This window comes from Myiozetetes cayanensis, unplaced genomic scaffold (genome assembly GCF_022539395.1).
Source record: "Myiozetetes cayanensis isolate MyiCay16 unplaced genomic scaffold, myiCay2020 scf12, whole genome shotgun sequence".
NCBI lineage: Eukaryota > Metazoa > Chordata > Aves > Passeriformes > Tyrannidae > Myiozetetes > Myiozetetes cayanensis.
In genome coordinates, this window is record NW_026086826.1 from 18398469 (window position 1) to 18416142 (window position 17674).

Consider the following 17674-nt stretch of genomic DNA (forward strand, 5'->3'; position numbering starts at 1 on the left):
GAAACTGACAGGCTAAATGGAGCTTCCAATTAAGTGTTGTAAACCTAATTTTTCCATAACATACTGTTCCAGGACTACCTGGATTTAAATTGTACCTTAATGGGGTTCCTCATGCCGGTGTCTGTAAGGTAGTGCGGTAGCATTTGCAGGCCAAGCGGGGCAATGGCAGTGCAGAGCTTGGTGCCTGCCACTGCCGTCGACTTCATCTTTCTCAGTTTAGTCAGTGCATTGTGCCAGTTACCAAAATGGTGAAAAATGAGATTCTTAAAAATTGTCAGCCTCAATACCCAAAGTTATTACTCAAAATGTAAATAGGGGGCTTTTATTTTATGAAAATCCATAGACGTTTAACCTGGTAGTGTCATAAGCGATTGACCTGGTACCCTGTGACATATCTCAAGTATTACAGACCAGCATCTTCTTCGGCAGCTCGGATAAACCATTTCATGATGTGGTGTGCATTTCACTTTATTCTAGTTTCCACTACCATTGAAAAAGTTCTGACTTCTTTTCAGCAGAGACAAATTCTAGGGGTTGAGTTATGAGCCACACAGATACAATGTTTTCAACCTGCTTTCTGCCATTAGTTTCCAAGTATGGAGTACCGCATGTATCACAATACCCATTCAGGTACCCTTTGCCTTCCTTGTTAAGTGACACCTAGCATTGGGAAAGCTTCACGTGCTTGCAAGCTCTGGATCCTTACTGGGAGGTAGGGATGGATGGATGAGGCATGGAGGCAACCCTGAGTCAAGGGCCTGTACTCTGGGAAAGAGCAGTGTTTAGGCAAACCCCCAGGCTTAATGTCTTCTACAAAGAGCCGCAGTCACAGCTGTGTGCTCTTTTTTGAGGCTGCTCCTGCTGTGTGAGTGTTCTTCCCTTATTTATTTTAGAGTCTTACTGGCCAATTGCAGTCAAATGTGAGAGTGAGATAGGGTAACTGCAAGTATTAGAGAAAGGAGAGCCAGAATAAGGCCCTCATACTGCCAGAAGCTCGTTGATTTTCTGTCTGTTTGGTCTCTTGGCCAGTAAGTCAAAAGGCCTGACTCGTGCACGCAGCTCTGCCAACTGCTCTGTCAGGAGTGAAAGGGTTTGGAAGGAGAAGGGATACTGCAGGTTAAGTGGGGCTGGGGATTGTATGGGAAAGGACATAATATTTTCTGGGACAGGGCCTTGATGCTTTTTGAATGGACGAAGAGGAGAAAGGTTTCACAACATAAAAGCTGGAAGAATTGTCTGGTTTTCCTGTGCTGCAAAACAACTTCTGCCCTCATCTGTATGCACACAAAAACATAGTTCCAACCACAAAATTACAGCTGTATAGAAAAGTATCATCTTTTTTTAACTGTGTTTCTGTTATGACATCAGAACTTCACGAACTACTGTAAGTAAAACTGAAGTATTGATAAAGAGAGACATGCTTCTTTAAAACTCATATGCATTCATTCATGTACACATGACTACTAGACCTGTATTAAACAAATCTGAAGGCCTGCTTATTCTATGGATTTTTGTGCCTATGTTTTGTTTCACACACCACACATTCATAAGCTCTTTCGACATAAAAATATACTTTCAGAAACCTGCATGTATAGAGAAATTTTTAGTAGCAACCTAGAAGGAGGAATGAAACATTTAAGACATTAATGCCCCATGGAAAATGAGAAAATATGAAACACATTTACCTTGATCCAATTTAGGCCTTGCAGAGTCATTACTCCTTTAGACATTCAAGTCCCTTACATGCTCACATGCATTTTTCTTTCCCTGGAAATTTCCCGTTGTCTCAGCGCTTTGAATCGCATGGGCTGCTCTGAACTAGCAGTCCTCATTCTTCAGCCAGAGTGTGGCCAGTCAGTGCTACTAGACTCTGCAAACAGCTTCTCTCTTTATTCTGCACCACTCAGGACAGTGCTGGCTGGACACCAGTATAGAAATCATGTGTAGAAACACACTGAATAAAGGTAAAATGACTGACAGGTGTACAAGGAAGCCACTATATAATATTTAAAGTCTTGTCTTTAGTCTTCTGTGTTGCTTTTGTCTCCCTGTTCAAAGAACTTCACGTAAATGATGGGAGGAGAACTGGTACATAAGTGCTTTCTGGGCATAATTCCCAGTATAAATTTCTCCTCCATATTTGTGGGAGTACATTGATAAATTCAAAAGAGAGGGATGGCACTAGGCAATGAGCTTAAGGCAGGAAAAGAGCAAGATAAGATGTTCCAGAGAAAGTTTTGATCTTGTTGAATTCAAAGGGAAAAAGGAACTGTTACCCAGCTCAGCAGCACTATGGTGGTGTGCTCTTCACTCCCATGAGAGCAGCCTTGGGATGATGCTGTGACTCCAGTTTGTGTGGACTCGCACACTTCCAGTCCTGGCATTCAAGAAGTTTTCTCTTTAACTACATCCCTTTCCTCCTTCTTCCATAGTTAACAAGGCACTGGAAAGGGCAGTTCTTTCAACTACCACTCAGTAGTTAGTGTAGTCTAACTACGGTTTTAGAAAAGTTCTAAAAAGTAGATTAATTTTCAAGTTTGTTATGAAAATACTTCATTGCATTGCATATATTAAAAAAGTATACAATACTTACTATTTAAAATATAGTGATTTCTTTCAATTGCTCTAATTTATTATTTCTAGTGGTTTAATAATTTGTTAGACTCTTTCATGGAGTTACTGATTTCAACTTATTTTCCTAATAACTGTATCCTTCAAGATTTTAGATTAGTAGATGTCATCCAGTTCTTGCATCTAAGGAAGCAATGAGATTTCTTGCTTGTTTCCAATTTACACTCAATTTCTCAGCACTTGAGTGATCACCACTGAATGCACTGAGCAGAAGCAGCTGCTATGGGGACATATTCCTAGAGAGCTGTGTGGAAGTGGTTGATGCTATCAAAAAGTGGATTTCCTCTTCAGCCAAATAGTGGCTTGACTTTTTTTTTTTTTTTTTTAGAAATTAAGCAGCAAATTTGTACTTTATCCTTACTTGCTGTTTTCCTTCAGAAAAAAGAAAAATATTAATTTATGTATCTGTAATTGTTTTCCATTTCAAATATTATTTTAAAATACATGCAAACTGAAATATCCAATTACAATAAAAATTCTGATTCTGATTTTGTCTTGTTTTCTTTTAAATCACTGGGGTTTTATCCACCCTGTTCAGGTTATTAGAGATAATTTAAACATCATAAGTCCTCAGCAACTGGCTTTTAACATTTTAATAAAGCTGGTAAGTATTCTACACAATTAATGGGTGCTATGATTCATAACTAATTTTACGATTCATAGGCAAGTTCTCTTTGCATAACATTCTTCTCAAATGGTAGTATTTTGCTCTTTCAACAGTTTTAGAATAAATCCCATTTTTTACATCCTCACTGAAGTACATACTGAAAAGGATAATAGATTTGCTAGGTACTATATAATTGTTTCATCTGCTCTATGTTATATCTGTTCTATCAGATCATTTAAAAGCTTGCCATTTTAGCATCTGAGACGTGTTTGTATACAAAGATGTATTGAAATGGATGTTCTCATGTCTTATCTGTAGGATACATCTCTGGCTGAGGTAAACTCATTCAGTCCTTCAATGCCAATATCCCCCTCATCAATGATAAACCAGTATAAATTTGAAGATGAACCAGAATTAAGAGATCTCTTCATTACAGTCGATGATCCTGAAAGCCACATTACAGCCATTGAAACATTTATTACATACAGGGTAGTCACAAAGGTAAGCATCTATTCATGGCTGTAATGGCTTGCTTTGATAACAGCAGCAGGATTTTTGCTCTTCTTGCTTACCATTCTCTGTCATATTACTAAATTGAAATTGTACTCTAATTTTGCCATGAGTTACAGACAACTAAAACTGTATGAAACTGGTGGATTCTGGGAAAACAATCAGTGTAAGTCTGCATACAGAGGTGCTTACAATATTTATATTAAGAAAATAGTAATTCTTCAATAGCAAAATGAGTGTCACTTGAGAATAACATTTTGTGTTGTGATCTTCAGCAGGAACACGAAACAGCAGAAGGATTGATTCAGTTTGAAAACATTATATTGTCACAAGTATTTATGACTTCTGGATCACTTGCAGGCTCTGGTTTTTTGTCTGGCATAAATGTTACCTGCTACAGTCTTTCAATTCCATTCTTTTCTAATTGCACCATTATCACATGGATGTTTGTTTCCCATTTACAGTTGCATGTGATTTCTGGGGAAGCAGCCACAATTCTCTAATGAAACAGTAATACTGGGAGACAATGAAGTGACTTTTTAGTTGTCCTAAATGCAAGTTATTTATGGGAAATGAGGAGGAAAGTCAGCCTTATGAGACCAGCCAGGTCTTCTGAGATTACCAGCAAATATTCTGCAGGCTGCATTTTGAGAATTGCACTGTTAATTTATTTTACTTTGACTTCTTTTTAAAAGATTCATTTAAACCCAAATTTTCAAATGGGAATTATTCATCTTTAAATAAGAGGAGATATCAATTCCTCATAAAATATTTAAAGAGTAGGAAGAGAGCTATCTTCATTAGGTTGCTAGCAATAATTTTCCCTTTATGCATGTTTCTGTAGATGAGTGAACATTTTTTCTTCGGGCAAGTATGGATTGGCCGTAAGGTGGATTGCTTTTGCCTTTTTTTATCTCTTCTGTCCTTTCTTATCATCTTTAATTTGGAGTGCTGGCTGTTGATGATAAAGTAATAGCATTCCTCCCACATACCTTGAAAAATTTTTATTCAACAAAAATGCTTAGATTACAAAAGCGTGTTTTGAGGCTTTTAGAATTTACTTACATCGCATTGTAAATCTCTGTGCAACAATGAATGCTAAATAGCATGTATTAATGAAAACATGGGCTCTTTGTGGCTTGCCACTAGAAGACAGAGCAGTGATAAAATAAATCTCATGGTCTGACAATTTTGTAACTCTGTAATAAGCATTTTTTGTAGACATTAAAGGTTTGTTGGCAAGTTCTAACAAAGGGCTACAAAACTGGAATTGATGATGGGATGCAGAATCCATTAAGCAGTGCAAGAAGTGTTATTGCTGTAGTATGCTGAAGTTTTCATGTTTTGAACGTTGAGATTGTTGATTAGTGTCAGCAGGTCCCAAGGATGTATGTAAGCTTTTTGGGGTTCATTCAGAATGCTAAAAAATGGACTTTCCTCATTAGTAGATTACTAATCACTTTAAAAGAAACGCCCTAGAAGTAATGAACATAACTGTAATTGCTAAAAGGAAAATGCAACACTAAAGTAATTAGTGAAATATTTTGGAAACATTGTGGTAGGACAATTATGATGTCACTGCATGAAATGCAGCTAAATGCTTGCTTTTTTCCTTTTTTTCCCAATAGAATTTTGATTTCTTGCTAAAACATGATGTGTTTTAACTCTACAAGGAGTTGATCATTGTACTTTAAAATAACAGCAAACAAATAACAGGGCAAAATAGAATCATTTGTGCATTCCCTTCAAGAACTAGGTTTTCTCCAAAATCTAAAACTGCGTTGTTCTTTTCTTTTTCTGGTATTGTAACCTAAGCCTGTTGTTTCTGCCTCTGTGTTTCAGACGTCGCGCAGTGAATTTGACTCCAGTGAATATGAAGTTCGAAGACGATACCAGGATTTCCTTTGGTTGAAGAGCAAACTTGAAGAAGCACATCCAACACTGATTATTCCTGTTTGTTTGTTGTTTTTATTTGTTTATAAGATAGCTCCAGTGTTATACAGAAATGTTTTAGGTCTTTTTTCAACTTCTGAATTCTCACAAACCTTAGGCCAACCTATTTTCATTAGCTTTATATGCATGTGATAATTAAAAATCACATAAAGGTATTTATTAGGTTTTTAATGGTGCCATTTGCAATAATTTATGTCCTTCTTTCTTAGTCATATTTGTGTTCTTCTGCACTGTGTGTTACAAGAACCATGTTATTCCTCATTTGAATATGATAACTTTATATAGCTTTTGGGTTTTTGCATGGTAGATTTTACAAGGTATACCTATTTTTTTATTAAGTAGAAGAACTATTATAATAGCCCTAATATTATGCAAATTATACAATGTATTTCTTCTTTTTTCCTTAGCCATTGCCTGAAAAATTCATAATGAGGGGCATGGTGGAACGATTCAGTGATGAATTCATTGAGACTCGAAGAAAAGCTTTACATAAATTTTTGAACCGTGTTGCTGATCATCCAACTTTAACTTTCAATGAAGACTTCAAAATTTTTCTTACTGCACAAGCCTGGGTAAAATTACTTTGTTTTTATCTACAGTTATGTGAAACCACATCTTGTGTTAGTAGAGTGTATCAGGAGTCCCCCTGTCTCAGTATTCAGTAGTGTCATTCCATGACTTGTTACAGAGGTGTCAGAAGAAGGCAGGGATTTATGGAATATACATACCTCAAGATAACCCTTTCTTCTGTGGTTTTGGTAATCCTATATGTGATCCTAAATATTGCTGTACCTTCCAAAGTAGCTTTTGTTACTGCATTCCTGTTTTTTTGTGGCAAATTCACAGTATGTCACGTCTGCATGCTTTTTGGTACCCATATAAACTTCCAAGATTATGAGGAAAACAGTATTTTTAATTAATTACTGTTTTGGCGTGGCACTCTCTTTTTCATCTCATTTTTTTAAAAGTTATACTGCTCTCATAGAAGAATTTCCAGTTGCATTGTTTCAAATTGGAGTTTTGTACTCAGAAATGCCTGCTTCTGAACTTCAGCAAAGGTTATTCTAGCAACATTTAGAAAGAGATAAAAGAATAATAGATGGATTACTTCCTCCAGTGGGAACATCGTCTGCTTTTCTCAATTACTTATTTCTGCAATCATTACCTCTGCTTTCCTGTTCAAAAAGCTAAATTGGAAACTAGTTAACTTACCCTGAGGAATGAAGGGGTAAAGGTCCTCTGCCATCTTTAACTGTTCTTGTGGAGCGTTATACATGACATGCTTGTGTTTGCTCAGAAAGGCTTGGCTAAGAAATGCACATGACAGGTACAATTCTGACACTTGTCTAATAATTATATGATTTGTACACTAAAAAGGCACAGAGAGGCTTATGCATGTAGTTTTATTAAAAAAAAAGAAAAAAGAAAAAAAAGCTTTATCTATTATTTCCAGAGAATTAAAAAACGTACTTGGAAGTAAACAGAGCTTATTCTGTCTTTAGGAACTCTCCTCACACAAGAAGCAGGGTCCTGGTTTGCTGAGCAGGATGGGACAGACCGTCAGAGCTGTAGCATCCTCAGTAAGAGGAGCAGTTAAAAATCGTCCTGGAATGTTTACAGAAATCAGCGATTACATGGAAACATTTAGTCAAAAAATAAACTTACTAGATAAAATAGCTCATAGGATTTACAAGGAAGAAAGGGGTAAGTAGAAAACAAGTATCAGTTTTATGGATTTAAGAAATTAATATATTGGAAAAGTAAATTAGTTTTTATCATGCCAGGCAAAATGCTCTTTCCAGCAAGGAAGGAAAAAGGGATATTTGTGTTTATACTGTGGTTTTCTTCATGGTTATGGTTTTGACATATCTTGCAGTTAGTTTTCATAATTTCTTAATAGGAAGAGTTTTAACATGTCATTCAGCTACTTATGAAGAACTTAGAAGGAAATAGTGTGTGGCTATCCTTCTAGTTGCAGTTTTTGGAAAACTGAATGGCCTTTTGTTTTTTACTTTCATGGCAATCTCATAATGACATAATGCTATCTAGATTCCAGATTTTTAAATATCTCTTTTTTTTGTTTGTTTCATTCTTCACCTTTTTTCTGTGTTGACCAAGTAGATTTTTGTTTTTTAATAGCTTTACTGTTGGGCATAATTTCTGTCATGGTAAGCTGTGTCTATTAAGAGTTTTCATAAGAAGGATGGCTTGATCTTTTTTTTTTCCTTAAGTACCAGCAGTTTGCACTCCTACCTGGAATGCTAAGTTACTGACTTTTCTGAGATTCTGAAATTACTCTGATCCCAGACTATGCCTGTTCAGTAGAATTTCCATGGGCAGCACTTGAGGTATTTTCTTGTCTGTATAATTTGAAAAGCTGCACTGTGTTCTTTAATAACTGAGCCCTTGTGCTTTATTGTGTGGTACCAGATCTCAGCATGTCCTCACTGAATTGGAAGGATCTTATAAAATGAAAATACATGTTGGTGAAAAGAGTTCCTTTTGATATTGTTCCTTTCAATGGAAATAGCTGAGGTCTGTAGGTTCAAGGCATCATTACCAAATTCTTGGAAGACCTTAAGAATATTGACATGCTTCCAAATGCTGTCTTCTTCCCAGATCTTCTGAACAGCACATGTCAGAACAGTTGTGTGCAGGGCTGCACTGCTGTGGATAGGAACTGTTGATATCTGTGATTCAGATATTTTGCCTGCAGCAGCTTAATGTGGGATCCTTGATTACATCTTCCATAGAGGTTTTGTTGTCCAATTAATCTCAAAGTAAACATTACACCCTTCATGCCCCACAACTTCTTTCATCTTTTCTAGGACATTTCTTAGTTACAAATTCAGTAGCAATGAAGTTGCACTTTTGATACATGACCAGTGCGTTCACAGTACCCTCCTGTGAACATGCAGCTTCCTGCTCATATGGAGCCTTACCCACGTTTAGCCCTACCAAATGCCACAGTGAATTCTGGGCCTTCTCTCTGCTTACAGATTATCTTTTGGTCTAGAGGCATAAGAGAAGCCATTTGTAGGATATCCCTGTATTTAAATTCATAAAAACTACTGAAGGACATAACACCTGCAGAACTGGCGTGAACTTCAGTGTTTCTTTTGAAGCTTTTGGGACATAACAAAGCTTCTAGTTTTAATAACCAAGACAGGATTCAGGATGTTACTGTTCCAAGCAGCAGAAGAATTCAGGGTAATAGACACAAGTCGGACCAACTGCTGCCCACGGCTGCTATGGCTCCTGTCCCTCTGTATGAAGAGAATGTGAAGTAACACGGGTCATAATTGCAGGGTGTGTGAGTACAACTCTTCAGGTCTGCCTGAGTACGTGTGTCCTTTTGAAACGACTGGGGCATTCTTGTTGATAGATTTCTTGAAACTACTTAATTACGTTAATTTATTAGTTTATTCATAAACAGTGAGCTGGAGTTTACTTACCTTGGTCATTTGAGCAAATTTAAACACTAGCCTCAGCCTCTTGGTTTATTCACAGTAATTAGGTTGTAATTAGTATCACTTAGACATCTATTAATGAACAAAGAGTAATATATGTATATATGTTCCTGTTAAGACTATTTTAATGAAATGAAGGAATACGGCCCCATCCACACCCTCTGGTCAGCATCAGAAGAAGATATAGCTGACTCTCTGAAGGGCATTGCCAGCTGCATCGACAGGTGTTGCAAAGCTACGGAGAAGCGAATGGCAGGGCTCTCAGAAAACCTGCTGCCAATTTTACATGAATATGTCCTCTACAGTGAAATTCTGATGGTAAGGTTTCTTTAAGGATTGTTTGTGGCTGTAAATAAAATCTGGCTTAGTCCAGTGAAAAAGTCTAGGAGAGAATGATGAAAACAACTTTACAGTCCCTGTATTTACTCAAAACATGCGCAGCATAGGATAACTGTCCGTTAGCAGGGAATCTGGTTGGTCCTGTTTCCCTTGCTAATCAGGCCAGAGATGCCCCTTCCAAATAAGAAGAGCTTAATAATTCTGCCTGGCAGGCAGCCCTTGGTAGCTGTGCTAGGGTGTCTGGTTTTGCCATCTTTAGTGAGCTCTGCATTGTAACTGAAAGGGTTTGGGAACAGCAGCTGTGAAAGACCTTCTCTGACACTGACAGAATATGAACTCATTGAGTAACAGATTGTGTGTGGGAAAAGGAGTGGAGAGGTTTTTCCCTTTCTAGGAGCTGTTCCTAAACTACGTTTTCTTTTTCCAGAACAGCAGGGAACTTCCAGTCCCTGCGCCATTATATAAGCATGTGTTAGTCTTTGCCATGAGCTACTGCTCTCAGTTCCCTTTATGTATGTATTTTTCTTACACTTCGAGAGAATGTAAAAAATCAGACTCCAGAGTTGATATACTCAGTGCTGGAGGATAATCAACATAATTAAGTAACTGAATTCAGCATGTCATAATTCCCACTTTGCTGCCTCCAGAAAACAGAACATTTGTACAAACCCCTCTTTGTCTAAGTTTTGAGCAATGCCAGCTGCAGTATCTGTTCTTCTGTTACTGCTGGGAGTCCAGCTCCTACTGCAGTGCCTTCTGAGTAGGAGCTGACAGTGTGTTACAGGCCATGGGTAAGGCAAGACCCAAGTTAACTGAGCCTTTGCTGATACTGTGCAGAGTTTCTCAGTAAGGCTTACTGTCAGGTCCTACTCAAGCTTCACTGAAAAAGGGGCCATACGAAATGTTCTGTATCTCACAGGACGTGTCCTGTATTTACATGTACATGCTGGCAGGTGAAGGTAGGTACTGCTTTGCATAAAGGTTTAAAGAGATTACCATCCTAGCAATTGCAGCTCTTCTTCGTCTCCCCAACTTCCAGACGTAGTTTTTCAGAATTTCTGTTACCCATGAGTGATCCTGGCCTTCATGCTACGGAAGAGATTTTGCCTGCCCGTGACCTTCTGTTTTGCAGCCTGGCTCACTCTCGCACTTTCTCAGGCGTTCTGTTCTGTCCAGAGCACAAAGAGGTTTCTGTGGACAAGCCCCAGGGTGACTACCTGGCTCTTCATGCACTCCCCACTGCATTTTTTTCTGCTTGTAGTTTCCTTAATGCAGCACTTGCAACAGCATTAGTCTGCCATGAGGTTCTGTCCAGAGGAAAAGTCTTCCCTCAGCAGCTCTCTGCTGTTCTACAATTGTCCCTTTCCCTTTGTTCACTATGGATTGTTATTTTTCTTATGGCTTACTTCCCTCTTGGAGTTTGGAGAGGGTAAAACTAATCACACTAAAAATACCATGGCAAGCCACACAGTAGTAAACCTGCTTTCAGAGGTGTGTTTAACCCCTCACCACAGGGGCCTTTGTGAGGTGCTGCCAAGAGCACATGCAAATGTGCAGAAAAGGTGTGATCAATACAATACAGTCCTTGTATTTTCCAGTATTGTGAGTTCAGCCTTTAACTGGGGAAAGAAATGAATTCACAGCTAAAATATCTACATCTGGACCAGCTCCTTCCTTACTGACCCACAGAACAAACCTGCTGTCCCTCAGGGTACAAATTACAGCATTAATTGTTTATGAATTCACATAAAAGAATTTGAGGTTTTGTGGCAGGGTACCATTAAATATTACAGCAAAAAACTGCAAAAGTATAATAATATGTTTTAAAAATAAAGTCCCTCTGTTTGTCATTAGAAGTCAGCACTAGTCTATAGCTATAGCACCTTAATATTAAAATAGTCAGTTTTGTTTTATAATTTGTGATAGCAGCCATTAAAACAGTTTTAAAAGAGGCAAAATAAATAGTAAAAAAGAGAAATCATTTGTATTACAAAGAAAAGTTGTTCCAGCCATTTGTTTTGTTTCTGTGCTTATAGCTAAACATTTTCTATATTTATCCAACCAAAAGATTCTGAGCAATTGAAGAACAGATTTATAAGCATTTGTATATATTGCTAATCTTTTACTCAGAATAGCCCAAGTCAAGTTTACCCACTTTTATAGTGATTACCTGATCAAAAAGAAACACTGAAAAATTTTTTGAAAAAACCTCCTAAATTATTCTACTGTGTTTGATAAAGATCTCAGAGAGATTTTCAGTCAAATAAGAGAGCTAGAGAAGGTAGAGCTGCTTGTGCCCTGTGCTGTTTCAACATGTCCTGTGCTAGAGGTGAATACTGAACATCTCTGCAGCAGGAGCAGTAAAACCAGTTGTGGCAAGGTAAAGTAAAAGAAGGTTTTGAGGTTGGTAATTATATGTCCTGCTTATGATTTTTTTTCAAAGGGACTAAAGCCTTGCAACACTTCTCCAAGATAAACATACCTGAGTGTGCTTTTACAGATGAGGAAGCGAAGACAATGAGAAATTTCTAAGGCTTCATCAAGGTCTCAGAGCAAATTAGCACTGGAAATGGAAATTTAATTTGTTAATACTGTTCCTGTTTTGTAGCTTAACAAGTAATGTTCCTTCCCCTTTCTGATTTTTTTTTTTTACATTATGCTAAAAACCCAATACCTGATAGGACAGTTTTAAAGGAGGTAATAATTACATATTCTGAAAATAAGGACATTTATCAATGGTAGAACAGCTATCATTCCTATGATAATTTTATCTGATTTTTCTTTTAATTTTTTTCTGATTTTTTGGAACTACATTTGGCACTTAATAATATTAAAGGTTAAAGTCACACTTTCAGTAAGGCCTTGTATACCATTTTTAGTCATTCTGCATTATACTGTAAATTTTACTCAATGAAAATACTGTCATTCATGAGATTTGGCAAACTCATGTTGCTGTTTTGAGATATGAATATATAGTAAGTTGAGCTGATACCAACTAAACTGCTGTTGCAGTTTTGCTCATATAACTAGCGATGTGTATGGCAGATTCTTATGGCACTGATTTTGGATTTACTAAGATTCTTGAAAAACACATAAAATATAGGTATGGGAAAATAAGTCTTTACAATTCTATTTTTTTTAAATGAAAGTATCTTTATCATGTCAGAATTATTAAATGGCCAAGGTGTTTGATAGTTTTCTGAAATAGCTAAAATGTGGTGCAGTTTACTTCTTTTTTTCTTCTTCTTCTGTATTAAGGGTGTTTTGAAAAGGAGAGACCAAATTCAAGGCGAGCTTGATTCCAAAGTTGATGCTTTAGCCAATAGAAAGACAGAAAAGGATCTGGTGAGTATTTACAGAAAGCTGAAATCTTCCAGGCCTTATTCTGACCGCAAAAGACGTGCAGAAGAAGTGTCCTCTGAAGCCATGTGCAGTAACTGGATGGTGTCTCTACAATAATCCTTTGTAGCTGTGTGTGCCAGGCAAAGGCACTCATGAGAAGGATGCAGCACTTGGGTAGATGGGCTGCTGGAGAGAAAGGCTGGTCATAGTGGGCGACCACTGTGTTTTGTCAACACAGACTGTATCGCAGAGTATTTTTAGCATTTCCGTTTGCTTCCACACTTGGAGTTAAAAGAAAGTAAGGCTTGCTGCAGTGCTCTTGTAGCTGCTGCTCCATTGATGTAGGAGAGGGAGAGGAGGTGGTTAGAATCAGCAGAGTTGTTCACTGAGCTTATTTTAAATGAAACGTTCTGCATTTTAAGTCCAGTATGACACTTCATTCATTCTAGTGAAGTCAGACTGTAACTGGTAGCCTGTTGGGACAGGCATCCCCAAAACCATCAGCAAGGGTCAGTGAGCCAATTAAAAGCAACTTCTGAGAAGAGTATTGGCATTTTTAAAATTCTTGATTGTTAAACTGTCAGGCCTAAATAATGTCCTTTTAGCGCAGTGTATGCCTCTGTATTCTCTAATCTGTTTTTGTTTCTTTGCTTCCTTTGCTTCTTCTCCTGTCCTTTTTCCTTGGTTTAAAGTTTGAAGCTCTTATAAAATGCTGGAGAAGTCCCCTAGGCTGGGAACAGGGTAGCAATGGCAGGTCCCTTCAGTGATGAATTCCAGTTTCATGCAGCTTGTTTAGCAGCCAGTGTCATTGCTGTCCACCAAAGAGAACATTGCATGGCAGGACATGGTCTTTTCAGGATGTATTCCTGTTATAATCTGATGGAGTCCTCAGGCAAGGGGCATGTATTACCTTTTTCCTGAACTGTTACAAATCAAGGAATATTTTTACTTTAGCACAGTGTTCATCACACCATGTTGATTTGATACTGACAGTGGTTTGTACTTGCTTCCAGGAGGATTCTGAGATCAGCTTGCCCAAAGTTATCTTTTTTCACTGTTTCTATGTTTCAATATCTGCATTTGCAGTTTTGGTAAAGCCTTTGGACAGGGAGATTACCCAGGTGTTCAGACCTTTGCTTTATCTGTTCAATCCCTCTGTTTTTTACTCATTTCAGAGAATCCTGTTTCTGAGAGCCTGATTCTCCTTGCAGTCTCACAAAAGCAGTAAAACAGATGTCTGTTAGTTTAATCTGATAATAAAATTCTGTGTTCTCTAATTGAGTGGCAGCTGTATCCTGAAGACATTTTCTTAATTAGAAGCTGAAGGCTTTTTCTAGTAAGGATAGTTTGGTCAGAGAGAATGCTGTACTGTATTTTTAACCATTCAAGTGACTTTTAACTGTTTTCTTGGTAAATTTTTTACTATTTTTTAATTTGTATTATGTGTTGAAACATTTTTCTGACATTTCTAACCAAACTGATTTCAAAATAATAGGTGGTCATAACACAGGCACTGTTATTGGAACTGGTGTCAAACACTGAGTTTGGATATCTTTGCCCATTTCTATTCCTAAGCAGAACTCCTGTAGCTTCTAATGATCTCATAGATGTCAGATTGAACTTGTCAGTGCAATCTAGTAGCCAGAAATTTTGCTGACAATGAGTGGCATGAACTCTAATCTCATTTGAAGTACATTTCCACCACAGATAAGGAGACTCAGACTGTCATTAGAGCTGATAAAAGGCTGTGAGATCTTTAGCATTGGTCACGGCAAACATTAAATGATTTAACAAACAGGAGCTTGTACAGCAGAAGAATGTAAAACATCCCCAAGGTCAGTGCAGATGAAATAGGCTGGAATTGCAAATTAAACCTTATGGGACATTAACCTCATTGTCTGGGAAAAAAATAAAAGTTTTCTTGAGCTGTGCTTCTGCAATCTGGCCTTTAGGAAGCTGCTTGTGGTGCTGCTAAAAACCGAAAAAGATGTCTCCCGCTCCAAAATTTGGTCCATGAAGGCGGCAGTTGTTTAGGGTATGGATGTTCTGAATACTGTGATTTTGGATACAGGCTCTGACAGAGATATTTGGGAGGACTTTGGTACCCTCTTGCTTATCTAGACCTTTCTTACCTCCAGAGCTCTGGCTGTAAAGTTGTTGGGATATGCTGCTCCATCGCTCCCATGCTCCATTCTGAAGGCTACCCAGCAATGCTCGTGTATCCCTCTGTGGTTTGGATATTTTTAGCACTTTTAGTACTGCCACTAGTGCTGATAGTAATTATGACAAAAGGTTGGTATAATGTGTTCTGACAGAACCAGATAAGTATTAAATGCTAACTTAAGGATTCAGGCTTTAAACTGAGTAGTAAAGAGATGAAATGCTGAATCTATTACATTCTGAGTATAGCTTGTGTTTTAACTCCAGGCTAAAGGATTAATTTAAAGCTGTATGATTAATTCATGTAGCAGATAGAAATTCATGCTATTTTGCATAGTGAGGTAGTATAAAATGCTGTGTCACCAGGTAATTTGGCTATTGGGCCAGGTCTCTGGCTACAGGTCACATTCTTCACATCTGGTGGCACTCTGCCCTAACAATGTCTGGCTCCCACCTTCCTGTCCCATGGTCTGATATCTGATGAGCACTGTGCTGTCCTTCTCTGGTGATCACTGATGTGAGATTCAATTTCTCACACTAGCTGCCTCGGTGAGATCAATGTAAGAAAATGGATTCAGAATCCTATTTAATTTGCAGGATAAATTGTAACAATTTACACTTTGTAAGTGAGGAACACACTAGGTAGATGTTTTTATAAGATCAAGCCATTCTTCTTTGATTTCTGCTGTCATGGCAGCTGAAGAGGGTAGCATTTATGTTTCTTTTTCATTTTCAAAAAGTAGATATTAAACCTCTCTACTTGAGATGATGACAGCATAATGCTGCCCCTAGATCTTAAGTCAGACCCTTGCCTTCATACAACACATGGTTTCTTTGGGGCTTTAGAGGGGGATGTTTAAACTGCATGTCCAGGCAGGAATGTAGAACAGAGTTTGCCCATCTATGTCACACTGGGACTACACTGTGGGAGAAATTCGTAGTTCCTAGAAAAGGACAGACAAAAACAAACTGTAAAATAAATTACTTAGAGATATAAAGAATGAGATAAGGGGAAGCTGCTGGAGCCAGGACTACTAAGTTGGAGAAGTTCTTTTTGTGTGTAGACCCAGTGCATTCCCATAGAGGAACTTTTTTTTTTTTGCAAAAGCAGAAAATGGATTCAACTGCCTTTCCTACTCTAAATCATCATAAAAATGTCACTGTTTTCAGTATTCTGTGTGCATTCATTTTTCGGTCTTTGAAGGAAAAGCAATTAGCATGGGACATGCTCAAAATACCAAATATAGTTGCCTATAATTCCTTTAAAGGTAATTCCCCCACATTTAAACTTTGGATTAACTTTTTCATTTTGAATACAGAGTTGGTAGTTGAAATTACCCTTGTCTGTAGCTTGATTACTGGTCTGGCTAGGTAATTGAACTTGGGCTTTTCAGTAAAGTAGAAATAATATTTTGCATTTTGTTCTTGATTAATAACCGGTATTTCATTAATCTAGAAGTGTGCCAAAGAAAATCAGTGTAGAAATCAAGTCTAACTAAAAATGTTTATTATGGAATGTGGAAAACATCCATTCAGATGAATTTTTCAGTTTTACTAGCAAAGGAGTTTCTGGCTTTTTAAGAGTTGAAGGATTCTAGTATGTCAAACTGAAAGGGATCCAGGTTCTGTGACCATTTCAGGCAGTGCAGCTTAGTTTGTGTCTGATGGCAGCACTGCTGTTGCACTTGGATCCCTGTTCCCCCCGCATGGTTCAAGCAGGAGGCTGTGCACCAAGACTTTCCACATCCTGCTCTGAATTTTGATGTTTCTGTGTTCTGCCAGTAGAAGAACACAGAAGAAGAGCACAAAAGAAATTCCTGGAAGTTAATCCTGGAATCCTGAACTTCCTATCATTGAAAACATCATCTCTGCAGAAAGCACGAGTAGCTATCCAAGTTTACACAGGTGGTGTATGAGGAAAAAGATTATTTGCCTGATAGCAGAACACAAGGAAGAAGTGGTGTATGTGATCTGAGTTGCAATGGAAGCAATAAAAGGAATTAAATTTTCTGCTTGATGTTCCTTACTGGTGATGCTCCTGCCTGACCCCTCCTGCTCCACAGTTGCTCTGCAGTTGCAGCAGATGAATTTGCACTGTAGCTACAGAAGATGTATCTAGTTCTGTGACTGGGTGCCAGCCAGAACTGACACTGCTGATTAGTAAATGACAATAGGTAACAACATTACTGAGAAGACTACAAAACTCATTAAAGAGAGGGCCGCTGTCCACTTACTCATGCCATTAGCTGTAAAGTCACTCTGTGCATCTTCAGTAATTAGAAGCCAGTAACATCTGTAGACTGACCATCGAGGTTTTGGATCCTGGATCATTGTAAAAGAGTTTCTTCTCTGTTGAAGTCCTGTGGTTTAATTTCTTTCTCCACTTCTGTATTTCTTTTTCCCTCATATGGTTCCACAAAAAAAGATTACAATGTGACAGGCAAGAAATCAGAAAGGCTGTGCTTTTGATGTCTTCTGTCTTCTCCCCATTCTGGTTTCTCCTGAGGTTATCAAAGGTTCTGTCAGGGTTTTCTCATTTTTCCTGGTCAAATCTAATTTGTACAGTTGATTCTGCTTCAGTAAAGCCCTCTATATTTTACTTTTTAGATGCATTACTGTCAAGGGCTAGTGAAGAGGTGCCAGAGGCTGTAACTTCTCAGCC

At 37.9% G+C, this 17674-nt stretch overlaps 1 protein-coding gene across 4 annotated transcripts in view; it reads left to right on the forward strand.

The window, feature by feature from the left end:
• The window catches only part of SNX7 (sorting nexin 7), a 28735-nt gene that overhangs the window by 2350 nt on the left and 8711 nt on the right, over positions 1-17674 (forward strand). For 3 of the 4 annotated variants that reach the window (XM_050307515.1, XM_050307516.1, XM_050307514.1), the window contains exons 2-7: positions 3557-3739; positions 5591-5701; positions 6109-6273; positions 7204-7405; positions 9290-9489; positions 12769-12855. In XM_050307515.1, the coding sequence (XP_050163472.1) occupies positions 3557-3739; positions 5591-5701; positions 6109-6273; positions 7204-7405; positions 9290-9489; positions 12769-12855 (948 nt within the window). Of the gene's footprint in view, positions 1-3556; positions 3740-5590; positions 5702-6108; positions 6274-7203; positions 7406-9289; positions 9490-12768; positions 12856-14990; positions 16182-17674 lie in introns of those variants that run through there. The other variant, XM_050307517.1, reaches the window with a different exon arrangement.